Source organism: Hakea prostrata, chromosome 8 (assembly GCF_041222555.1).
Source record: "Hakea prostrata isolate BN-2017 chromosome 8, UWA_Hpros_2, whole genome shotgun sequence".
Lineage (NCBI taxonomy): Eukaryota > Viridiplantae > Streptophyta > Magnoliopsida > Proteales > Proteaceae > Hakea > Hakea prostrata.
Window position 1 is genome coordinate 23,356,326 of NC_142607.1, and position 12,695 is coordinate 23,369,020.

The 12,695-nt window shown below is 36.9% G+C and overlaps 1 protein-coding gene across 5 annotated transcripts in view; it reads left to right on the forward strand.

The window, feature by feature from the left end:
- Positions 1-12,695, forward strand: part of LOC149007439 (AFG1-like ATPase family protein) — a 104,319-nt gene that overhangs the window by 58,146 nt on the left and 33,478 nt on the right. For all 5 annotated transcript variants that reach the window (XM_089165735.1, XM_089165733.1, XM_089165734.1 and 2 more), the window contains 6 exons: positions 9,612-9,722; positions 10,318-10,440; positions 10,535-10,656; positions 10,732-10,801; positions 11,492-11,584; positions 12,503-12,630. In XM_089165735.1, coding sequence (XP_089021861.1) covers positions 9,612-9,722; positions 10,318-10,440; positions 10,535-10,656; positions 10,732-10,801; positions 11,492-11,584; positions 12,503-12,630 — 647 coding nt within the window. The remainder of the gene's footprint in view (positions 1-9,611; positions 9,723-10,317; positions 10,441-10,534; positions 10,657-10,731; positions 10,802-11,491; positions 11,585-12,502; positions 12,631-12,695) is intronic.

The following is a 12,695-nucleotide window of genomic DNA, read 5'->3' on the forward strand; positions in this document are numbered from 1 at the left end:
AAACTTAAAGAAAAAAAGGGAGAACCAGTGGACAAAGGAAGATACCAAAGGCTGGTAGGGAAGCTTATTTACTTGTCCCACATCAGGCCAGACATCGCCTATATTGTGGGGATAGTGAGCCAATTCATGCATGATCCATATTTAGCTTATATGAAGGATGTTACCAGAATACTGCAGTCTTTGAAGGGAACTCCTGGAAAATGAATACTTTTGTCACCCACTGATAATCTAAGAGTAGAAGCATACACTGATGTAGACTGGGCTGGATCTTTAGACAGGAAGTCAATTTCAGGTTACTTTGTACCTTTGTTGGAGGTAATCTAGTTACTTGGAGAAGTAAGAAACAGAATATGGTAGCTTTATCCAGTACCGAAGCTTAATATAGAGCTATGGTTCGTGGAGTTTGTGAGCTACTATGGTTGAAAGGCTTGCTGCAAGATATTGGAGTCCAAGTTCCAATCTCTATGATGTTATATTAAGATAACAAGGCTGCCATTAGTATTGCTAATAATCATGTACAACATGATCGAACTAAGCACATTGAAATTAACAAGTTTTTTGTTAAAGGAAAGCTAGAACAATGGCTCATCTTGATGCCTTTTGTGAGGTCTAGAAACCAAGTGGCAGATATTTTCACTAAGGGTTTGAAGGAAAGAGATTTCCTTGCTATTGTAGGCAAATTGGGCATGACTAACATCTATGCCTCAACTTGAGGGGGAGTGTTGGATTCTACTAGGAGTTAAATTAGAGTTTGTGTTCATGTAAATTTCTATTTCTTGTTACCCAAGTAAGGGTATTTATGTAATATTGTTCTTTCCACTTTATTATAAATAGAGGGCTTGAGATCACATTGATCACAATAAGCCATTCTACCAACAATTATTTATTGGGTGAAAAAAATATTTTGACTCCGTGGGACCATATATTGTATGGAGTTCAACATGTATTTATTCCATCACTATACAAGGCACATATCATGTATATCTCATACAATTCTTGTGTAGGAAAATAGATTTTTTGACAGCCAAGAATAAATAAATAATCCACCTTGCGAAAAAAATTTAGACACCATGAATTCATAGATTGCCCACGGTGTTTAACATATATTAAATTCGTCTTCATCTAGCAACATTCTGACATGCATTTTGTAAAAATCTAGTTTTGAGAAAAATGGTTACCACTGAGATGGAAAACTTCAAGATCTTAGTGAAATGCCATTGGATCCATGTGATGCACGCTTTTGCTGGCAAGAACCATGCAAGGAAACTAGAAGATGTTGAAGTTTGATTGAAACAGGGCAAACATCACTCAAGGAATGAAGGAAAACTTTCGAAAGGAAGGTTAAAATTTCACTGGAAATGAGCAAAATTTTGACCTAAAGGTGCTTTTATAGGCAAGATTACTAATCCACTTTGGCCCCTATTTAGTTTAGGTGGGGGCCGAAATGGCATAACCTCGGCAAAAGTTCACTGAGATTTCGCAAAATTTATTACCTTGAACCCAACCTAGTTGTTACAAGTTTGGAAAAAATTACTAAAATACCCTTGGATTGAATGAGGGGTCGTAAGGTTTGGGGGATCAACCCTAAGCCCTGTGGAACCCCTGGAGATAATTTACATCACATGGTCAAGATATCGTGGAGAGATCTTGACCATAAATAGGTGGTTTTGATGCTATTTTAGGTATGAAAAAAATATTCCGGGGAGTAGTTTCTGTTTGGAAAAGATTTGGAGATCTTGTGTAATCTTTATTTTCTTGTGTTTTGATGTATCTCTTTGTTGATTACTCCTAGTTCAGTCCCTGTGAGGCTGTGACTGTGAGTGATGTATTGTTCTCTTATGGCATGGTACATCAAACAAGTTGCTCTTATACAACCCAACAGAATGGGATGCCTTAGCAAAATAATAGACTCCTTTTGGATATTGCCCGCTTAAATATGTTTCTTATGGATGTCCCTAAGAATTTTTTTTTGGTAATGCTGTTTTTACTGCCTGTTTTATGATTAATTGAACACCTTCTCCTTTGTTGCATAATATAATTCCGTTGTCTGTCTTACATCCTAACATTCCCTTGTTCTCTCTTCTACCTTTTGTGTTTGGATGTGTTTGCTTTGTGCACCATCATCTAGCAGGTTTATACAAGCTTTGCTTTTGTGCTACCAAGTGTATTTATTTTAGGTATCTGGGACTCAAAAAATTATCATTGTCTAGATCCACTTTCCGGTCACCTTTTTGTGAGTGCTGGTGTTACTTTCTTTGAGGATGTTCCTTTTTACTCCTCCCATGATAATATGACTGCTTGTTCCTGGTGACCCCACTATTCCCATATTTCCTGCCATTCCCTTCCCTGAGACTGCCAGCGAAAGTGTAACCACTGGAGGCAACAGAAGCAGCCACCTCTAGTGCCACTAGTGTCTAACATCTCTCCTCCGGCTTTCCGTGATCTTCCTCTGGTCCATGAAATGATCCTGACTTGCCAACTGCTCTTTGCAATGGTAAATGGTCTTGTACCTTGACATCTTCTGCAATATTCCATTGCTAACTTTGTGTCTACTGACCATCTTCCTCTTTTGCACCAAACTTTTGTATCCTTATTGTCTGCTACCTTTTGAGGCTTTCTCACACACTGCGGGGTAAGCTGCTAGGGATGCTGAAATGAAAGCTCTGTCATCATTAAAAACATAGTCTCTTGTAGATTTGCCACCTGATAAGGACGTCCTTTGTTGTCGATGGGGGTACACTATTAAGTACCTTCCTGATGGAGCTATTAAGCGTCTTTGGCACGGTTAGTTGCTAAAGGCTATACTTAGATGTTAGGTTTTTTTTTTTTTTTTTTTTTTTTTTTTTTTTTGAGACTCTCTCTGGTTGGTAGACTTAATTATGTCCGTCTCATTATCTCTTTATCTGCAAAGATAGATTACCTTCTGTCTCAGTTGGACATTAAACATGGTCTCTATATGGAGCAGCCTCTTGGGAAAGTTGCTGAGGGGGAGTTGTTAAGGAAAGTATGCAAACTCCACAAAGCCATATACAAACTTAAACAATGTCCATGAGCGTGATTTGACAAGCTTAACTCCATAGTTACTCAATATGGTTTTCAGAATGTTACTTTGACCACTCTATCATTGGTCACTTAGGAGCTTTAAGTAATAATTTTTGTAGTATATGTGAATGATATTATCATATATGCCCATGCTTCTACTGGTATAGTTGAAGCTAAAACCCATCGTCACTAGCATTTTCAAATGAAGGATTTGAGTTTACTTTGCATTTTCTGGGAAATGAAGTGATCCAAAGCAAGAAGGGGATCAACTTGTCTCAAAGGGAAGTTTGTCCTTGATTTACTAACTTATATAGTGTTCCTTGCAACAAAACATGTAGATACTCTACTGTAACCCCAAATCAGGGGCCAGTCTTCAGGATCTTCTTAATAGGTTTTAGCAGTAATTTTTTTAAAAGAATTCTGCAGCTAGGGATTTAGGGTTAATTGCAGCAAGGAAGCAGACAATTAGGCAGTTTTCAGGTCTGCGGCTAGGGAAAGACCTTTCAAAACCCTGCGGTTGGGTTGTTGGAGCTTAGGGGCAAGTCTAGGGTTGTTGTGAGGGCTTTCTAGGTTCAGTTAAGGCTGCTTTTGATGATGATATGCTTCAATATTTTCTGTCTTTAAATTCCAGAACTAAATTCTAGGGTTTAGGGTTTGTGGAAATAGGATAGAAGATAACTTGGGTTTCAGTCTTAGGGTTAGGACTAGTATTGAGGTTGAAGGTCAAGGGGAGAGGGGCAATGGTACTTCCAAGAGTAGGAGGAATTGGTGATCTGCCCCCCCCCCCCAAGGTGATGCTGCTAGAAGGTCTACTTCCCTAGGCTCTCTTTCGAGCCTTTTTAGGTGATCTTGACCGGTTCATGGGTGTCAAAGTGTCTGCCTAGGCGGCAAGGCAATTTTTCAACTGTCATGTTTTGAACCGCTTAATTGATGTGTTTTTTTTTACCGCTTTTTTGTCTAGGCACTACCGCTTTGTCGCCTTGTGCATCTTACTGCCGCCTAGATGCTAAAGCAGCTGCTTTTTTTACATTTTGTACGTAATATTTTTTTCTTAATTTTATCTTTTAAATCAAAATTTATTCTACAAAGCCGTATATGATAGTTAGTCATTTCGGAATAGGCCCAAACTGCAATGGAACTTCGAGGCCCAAAGTGAGCGGGACCCTATGTTTGTCGGCAACAAAATGTGAAGCATTAACCATACTCAACATTGAGAATTAATGAATCATTAAACGGACAATGACTTGGAAATCAGAATAATGAGATCTATTTTGTTGGATGAATGTGATTATTGAATGTTCTTTTAGCTTATCATAGAAAGCACTTGTATTGAAAAGTAGTTGTATTGGAAAAATTTGACCCAACCACTTTGGTCGCCTTATTGCTACAATGCTACCTATTCACCACTTTGTCGCCTAATAGCCTAGGCGGAGTGGAGCCCCAACCGCTTTGGTTGCCTTGCCGCCTTGACAACCATGGACCAGTTACATTAGATTCCCGTGGATCCTCATCAGATAACGGTGAGGAATTTAAGAATCCTAATGATCTGGAGGGCCTCTAGAAACTCATAAATCTTACTGTTACTGGTTCAGACATGTCCTCTGTTCTAGGTATCGTGAGCTAATTCATTCATTCTTTTAAGAAGATTCATTTAGAAGTTGTATGTAGCATCATACGATATCTCAGGGAGAACCGGGAAACTCATTAGTTTGGTATTGGATTCTGACAATGATTAACAATCTACCACTAGCTATTGGATTTTTGTGAGTATCAACCTTGTCAATTGGCAAAGCAAAAAGCGTACCACTATAGTACAGTCAAGTGTCAAAGCTATGTACAGAGCAACGGCTCAAACTGCAGCCGCATTGTTGCAGGCCTAATCATTTCTTCTTAATTTGGGCTGCCAGTGTCCAACCAATAAAGATGTTTTTGATAATCAAGCTACTACTTCGCAAGTAATCCTATCTTCCATGAGCGCAACAAGCATATCGAAGTTGATTGTGACTTTGTCCAAGATGCTGTTTGTAAAAAGAGGACTTTACCCCCTATTTTTCCTACTACCAAGCAACTTGGAGGCATTTTTATGAAGTTACTCTTTCGAATTGCTTTCAAGAGTGTATTTTGCAAGCAGGGCATGAGAGATTTATATGCTCCATCTTGAGGGGGAACATTGACAATTCAATTACACATGGTCAAGATATCTTGGAGAGATCTTGACCATGTACAGTTGTCTTCTTTCTATTTTAGTTACAAGAAGTATTCCTAGGAGTAGTTTTTATTTTTGAAAGATTGGTGATCTCAGTTTTCCTAAACTAGATTGCCTTCTTACCATGGTGCAAATTTCGGTCGAACCCTCAGTATTAACCCAAGCAAAAACTGAATCTCCAAGTTTTGACCAGTCGAAACATGGTACTTTTTTTTTTTTAATTTCAATTCTAGGTTTTGGGTCTTATATGATCTTCATTTCATCTAAGTCTTTGCCTCCTCCCTATTTAAGGCGTAATAAACCCAATGGACCATTATTTTGCCAAAAAAGCCACTGAAGATTTATCATTCAGGTATACTAACAAATGACTGGTTCTGACAAGTACAAAATGTATTGCTTACAGGTATAGAATCATTAGCATACATGAATTGTTTGAGAGAATTGTTACAATGACCAACTAGATCAAGTGATGGTGTCTTATATAAATTAAGTTGAAGCCCATAAATCATGTATACTATGTATTTTGAAAAAAATACATAAATTTAAAAATAGTTTTTAAAATTAAAAAAAAATAGTAAATAATAAAAAATAAGTTTAACAACACACAATCATAGTCCTAGACTAAACATATATTACTTTCAAGGCAATACAATATCATTTAAGGCATGAACAAAACAAAAATAAAAAAATGGGGAGTTCTGAACTATTGGGTATGGCTCATGCTTCACATTCTATTTCTGCCAGAGTTTTCTTTTGTAGCTGTTGAGGCTTAAGAGGTGTTTGGGGGCAAAAGAGGTGTCTAAAGGCAAGGAGTTGTGGAAATTAAGTGAAAATGGGATAGAAATCAACAAAAAATAAGGAAAAACAAGTTAGAGTGTTGAAATTTGCGAAATTTCGGTAGAAACCTGCGAAATTTCGGTTGAAACTATGATTTTGACGAAATTTTGATGGTTTGGTTTTGATTTCCGAAATGTAGTGATTTCAGTCGAAATTCATTCAATGCTTCTTACTATACATAAAGTACTACAGGGAAGAGCCTAACCTATGCGAGTTCTGACCCCTCTTCTACTACTTATCCTCCCTTTATCCTTCCCTCCTCCTTTCCTTTGTCCCTACTATTCTGGTCTTCACAGTTGCAGGATTTACTACAGAAATAAACCATAATTTTTCAAGGGGTTATTGGTGAATATAGGAAAATAGTGGCAAACCTGTAAATGTCATGAAATTGAAATTGGGATGGCATGAATGTTATTTGGACAAGTCTCAAAAGGAAGCACAAATCAAATCCTCTTGGAAGGCAAAAACTAATGGCCACATATGAGATGAGATTCCCAATTTAAAAACAAGGTGAAAAAGAAGTCCAAGAATATAACATGCAGCCCAAACAAATAGGGATGTAAGAGGTGGAATAAGAGAAAGGACAAGGGCAATAATGTCAATCAGAAATTATTATTTTTTATAGGAAGTAACTTGAGCCCAAGAAAGGAATTGATCTTGGAGTCATGACTCTCTTCTACCTCTTGACAATCACGGCTCTGAGATCTACAGCAGAAACAAATGGGGAAGATAAGAAAATGAAGAACAAAAGTGGGACACATAATTGCCTTCCTCGAACTCACGTACACTGGAACCAATTGATCCACCAGCTTCCACATTCAGATTCCAAAGGTTCCCAACGCAGATGGACAATTAATAGATCCAAGATATAATAAAGTTAAGGTATGTGACGTATGTCAGCAGGGAAGGGGAAACATGAATGAAGTATAGAAAAACTTGCCATGGTTTACAAAGCACAAAGTTCAAACAACTGAAAACTTTTAGATCTGAAGAAATGCATTAGTCTCGTCTAATACGCAGGGGAGACAAATGTGGATAGAAGAGATATGAACCTTGCATGACTGGATAAACCCCACAAAATCTAGCTAAAGTGAAACGGAAGAACAGAAGATCACAGTAGATCTGATCCAGGTCATCTTCACTCTTGTATTAATCCATATGAAATTAGAACATCAAATCCAAACTGGCAATCACAGAGAGAAACAAGGGGTGATTACAGCTGCTCTGATACCATGTTAGAAATCAGAATCTATGGTTGAACTGAGAAGAAGAAGAGAGAAAAGAGAAGATGAAGAGAAGAAGGAGAACAGATCATCGCAGGTTATTTTCAGGAGAAGAGATCCTGCAATAGGACTTGTGTGTTCCCTAATGGCAGCCTCTGATTTATTTATGTTTGAAAGGGTTACAAGCTTATTAAGATTGGGACTTCTAACTTAACACAGACTACCACTTCTACCTCTGGTATCATCCGGCCAATTTACAATACTAGAAGCTTAGTTAGAAACTTCCTAATATAGAAGCATGACCTGCAACATCACTAGACTTCAACTACTTTGATATGCTTAGGTTTCATGGTAATCTCCAAAAAGGAATTTGAAACTAGACTGTTTTCAAAGCATTGCTCTTGTGACTGCTGACCCAGGTCACAAGTTAAACATGAAAGAGTCGTAAAAGCTGAGTTATATTTTAAGTGTTGATTTATTTATTGTTGGCAAAAAAAAATTATGCATACAAAGTCTCAATCAAACATACACCATTGTCCTATTTACAATTCAAAAAGTCAACTGTTCATAACATCACGAAGCCATGAGTATGCCATTGGTCATTGATATCAAATAAATAATAAATTGATAAAAAATCACAATAATGCAAATGTAAATTACATGCAAGTATCATCGAAGTATTTACAACAAGGTTGGAGATTTCTGTCTTGAGGGCAATCTCGCCCTTGAGAAAAACCAGGATCTCGCTTGAGTTGGCAAGATGGGGATAGATATTCTAACTTTTGAGGGCCTATCTTGGTGACTTTAAGTGTCAGGTTTGGCTCAAAATTGGTGTTTAGCCTATTTAAGGCCTTATAAACACACTCGTGACCTTAGGTTTGTGAGAAAACAATCTTGTGTTTGTTCTATCTTGATCCTAAGTCTGAAACCAAAATGTTTCAGGGATGAACATGCGAGTTTATAAAATCTGAAATGTAGAACCATTGGAACATATAAATGAAAACCAAGTGATAAGATACATCAAATAACTTTAAATGTTCAGATTTCCATCCATTTGAGTACAATATATCGTCATCATTCTTGACTCTTGAGAATACAGTAGTACAACCATCATAAGTTCATAAATAATACCTTTGTAAGTTCATAACAGGAGAAGGTGAGATCAAATCACTCAAAGACCAGCTTCACCACCAGTGAAAGATGTTATACATATGTTTAATCCATACTCAAAGCCCTACTCTAGTACTTAGTATTTAGGAAAAATCAAATTTGGTGGAAAATTTCACCTTGCTTGAAGGACTCCTTCAAATGGCTTTGATTGATCTTGTTTTGTTGATATATATGTGCTAAATCATGCTTAGAAGGGTTGTAGATGAAGATCCGGGGAGAATTAGGCAAACAATCAACTAAAATTAAGGTTCAAGCCCACTGTAGAGGTAAGAGGCAAGAGGAGCGAGAGAGAGTGGAGACGAGGCTGGATCTCGCCTTGCTCAAGCGGGAGTGTTTAAAAAGGGGCTGACATGGACTGAGATCTTCTGTTGAACCAATATCTCGAACTGAACCAGATCTTGTGAGATCTCTGACCATCGTTTCCAAAGACGTAAATTATTCAAGAACATAAAAATAACACTAAAATGTTCAGATGCATGCTTAAAATTTCTATCCAAAGATCGTTATGAATCTCGTGTGCTGCTAATTGCAGTACTGATATTCCTATCGTTGGACTTGGGGAGTTCTTTTTCCTGAATAGGCTTGGAAATGGCCTGAAACAGGGGCCTGTGACAAATTAACTCCAAAATCCTTTATACAGTAATGGTCATTTATTTTTGGCTGCAACCGGACAGCTTTTTCTCCTGATTGGTTCAGTATTTAACAGTAATATTGTACCTTTTCTTTAAATTGACTCTTTTCCCAATTCTGAAAAGTCGGTAGTCTTATGATATAAAACAGGAATATAAAGTTTTTCAGAAGTAGTGAGACGTCCTATCCCACTAAATTCTCTTTTTTTTGGTCTAATTTTGTCCTTTAATGCATTCAGCTGTCTCCTAGTTGTGCTTCGTTTATGTTTTTTCCTCCACATTGTGAGGTCTATAAGCAAGTTAAAGGAAAAGAAGTGAGGTTGAAAGTTGGAATTTCATAGTAATGCTTGATTCTTATAAACAGAACATTTTCTCTTTTTTTTTTTTTTTCTTTCCCCTTCCTTTGTCTTCAGACTTCTTTCCATTTTACCACTTCTTTTTCAGAATCATAAGATTGAGGTGCTGCAAATTACAGTTTTGCTTTTCTTTCTCATTCTGTTACAGACAGTTGATGTTTTTGCTATTGTGGCGCTATCTGGAATTTTAAGCAGATTATTGAGTACTGGAACTGTTCTTGTGGCCACTAGTAACAGAGCACCGGAAGATTTGAATCAGGTGTGATCTTTGTTGTCTACATTTAAAAACATTAATTGGTTGCTAATGAATTGGCTTTGAGTTTCAGCTTCAGTTCTGTGTTTCCCTTCTTTTATGTAGTTTTGATATAGTTATAGCACATTTATGTACAAACCATTCAAGACATAATATCTCATTATTGCCTGCTGTCTCACATTCGAAAAGATCTGAATTCTTCTTTATTTTCTGTGTATCATTCTCATTATGTTTAATTTACTTTTGTTGCATCATTACTGACAACAGAGGATTATCAGTTGACTGTTTCGTTGAATTAACTTCTTCCATAAAACAAATCTCCATTGGGGTTCTGTTACACTACTTACACTCTCTTGTTAGACCTCTGGGTTGTTCTGTAAAAAAAGGGTGGACAGGAAGGCTGTCCGCACCACTCATAACTTAGCTCATAAAACTTCTAGTAGGTTGAATGTATTAATGATGCTGTAGCAAGGTCTCTCTTCTGCTTTCTTTCAATTAAGTTTCCACCACCAAAAGAAAAAAAAAAAAAAAAAAAAAAAAAAGAGAAGAAGAAGAAAAAAAGAAAACACTATTTTTATTCACCAAAATCTTGCAATTGTAGGATGGCATGCAGCGGGATATCTTTCTGAAATTTGTTGCAAAATTGGGGGAGCACTGCCAGAATGTCCTCATTGGTAGTGAGATAGATTATCGGCGCCTTATAGCCCAAAGAACTGTAGACCAGGTATGCAAGTTTTGTTAGTGATTCTGGAAACAAGTTCCTGTTGGATTTTCTCATGTTTGCTGGTTGGATTCAATTATTGTCATGCCCACTATAGGTTCACTACTTCTCACCATTGAATAGCCAAACTTACAAAGATTTTGAGAGAATGTGGCATGAGGTAACCAACCAGTTTGGAGGCAGGATCACCACACAGACCATCCCTGTGATGTTTGGGCGGTACATATCTGAACTGAACGTATATTAACTTCGTTGGTTTACTACATGTTAATGCTTGCATCATGTCTTAACCAGAATGTTGGAGGTTCCCGAGAGCTGTAACGGGGTGGCAAGATTCACTTTTGATTATTTGTGTGGCCGTCCGGTATTGTTTCTGCCCTTGTATGTATTTAGAAAACTGCTTTTATCCTTACTCTTCTTTCTAATTTGTAATTCTTCATAAACTCCAATGACCAATTTATGTAGCATATCTGTTCTTTAATTTGTACGCCGCTTAAGCCATCAATCTTTCTTTTTTTCTTTTTCCCTTTTTTTTTTTGGGGGGGGGGGTGGGGAGATGAATCCATAGATCTTCTTAGTCTTTCTTGTAGTTGTGGTTTTGTTACTTTTAATTTTTAATTTATATTTTAGTATGTTTGTGTTAACTATTTTTACTGGTGGTACTGTTACTACTTGTAATAATAAATGATAGTGCTCCTTGTTTCACTTCGGCATTCCATGTTATCTTGTTTTATGTTTATGTTAGTACTATAGTACTAAAACTCTTTTTACTGCAGACGACTATTAGTAATAACTAATGCTAGTACTCCTTGTTTCGCTTTGTCCTTTATGTATGCATTCTCATGTTTTCTTTGGTAAGTAGATGATTGTTTGGAGCACTGGTTAAGGCTACATGATCCTTCTATTTACTGAGCTTTGTTGAATATTGCAGCTTTTATCTCATTGATGGATCTGGTTTTATATTTCCAATTAGGGCAAGAATCATCTTTTATTTTATACATTGTTCTTGTTTTGTGCTAACTTTTCTTATTGATTGTAATGTTCATTTCATCAGGTTGGGGCTGCAGATTATATTGCATTAACCAAAAACTATCACACAGTCTTTGTATCTGAAATTCCTGTGATGAGTATGCGTATCCGTGATAAGGTAGCTTGCTGCTGTTGTTTCCTATAGTGTGCTTTCTAACTAGAAAACTTTCATTTGTAATACAACAAGAAGAAGAAGCCTTGTCCCAACTAAATGGGGTGTTGGCGACATGGATTCTTGCCTTCCAGTCAACTCTGTTTGAGGCCATACTAGATTCAAGGCTTAAGCTATGCATATCCTTTCTCACCACTTCTCTCAAGGTTATCTTTGTTCTCCCCCTAGCTCTTCAATTCTTTCGACCTGGATTATATCACTTGCCCTTATAGGGTCATTTACAGGCCTCCCTTGAACAACTTTCTCGTAGTAATACTTATCGGAGCTACTCCTAGACCAGCTCTAATATGATCATTTTCTTTATCTGATCCTTCCTAGTTTTGCCACTCATCCATCTTTGCATCCTCATTTTTGCAAAACTAAGTTTATCTATGTGATGCTTTTTAACAGCCAACACTCTACACCATATATTATAGTTGGTCGAACAATTCTCCCATAGAATTTTCCTTTTGAGTTTTAAAAGAATATGCTGATCCCACAAGACCCTAGATGCACCTCTCCACCTCATCCACCTTATTTTAATTCTTTGGGAAACACTATTCATCTCATTTTTTATTTATGAAAACTATCACTTATAGTAGGGATCGAAAAAACAATTTAATGTGTACTTTATTCACAGGAAATTGTTCCACTGTTTACATCAGCAGCCTTAAAGATTTAGAAATAAGAAAATGCTTTTACTGGTGGTGGAAATTGCTCCATTTAATCTGGATCCTTTCCTAGCATTTTGTGAACACTTAATATATTTTTATTTGATATGTTAAGACTTTCAAGTTCCATATAACTATTGCTACTGCTACAGATAGATTTCTGTTCACTTGTCCTTTACATCCTTGTTAATTTTTTGACATTCTACCTCTTCAGGCACGAAGATTTATCACCCTGATTGATGAGCTTTACAATCATCACTGCTGCCTTTTTTGTACAGCAGATTCTTCTATTGATGATCTATTCCAAGGTACTGATGAGGGAACACTTTTTGACTTGGAAAGGTAATTCTTTATCATCCTGCTTGAGGATTATCTAAGTAGATGAATTCCATTTGGAATTGGAAATC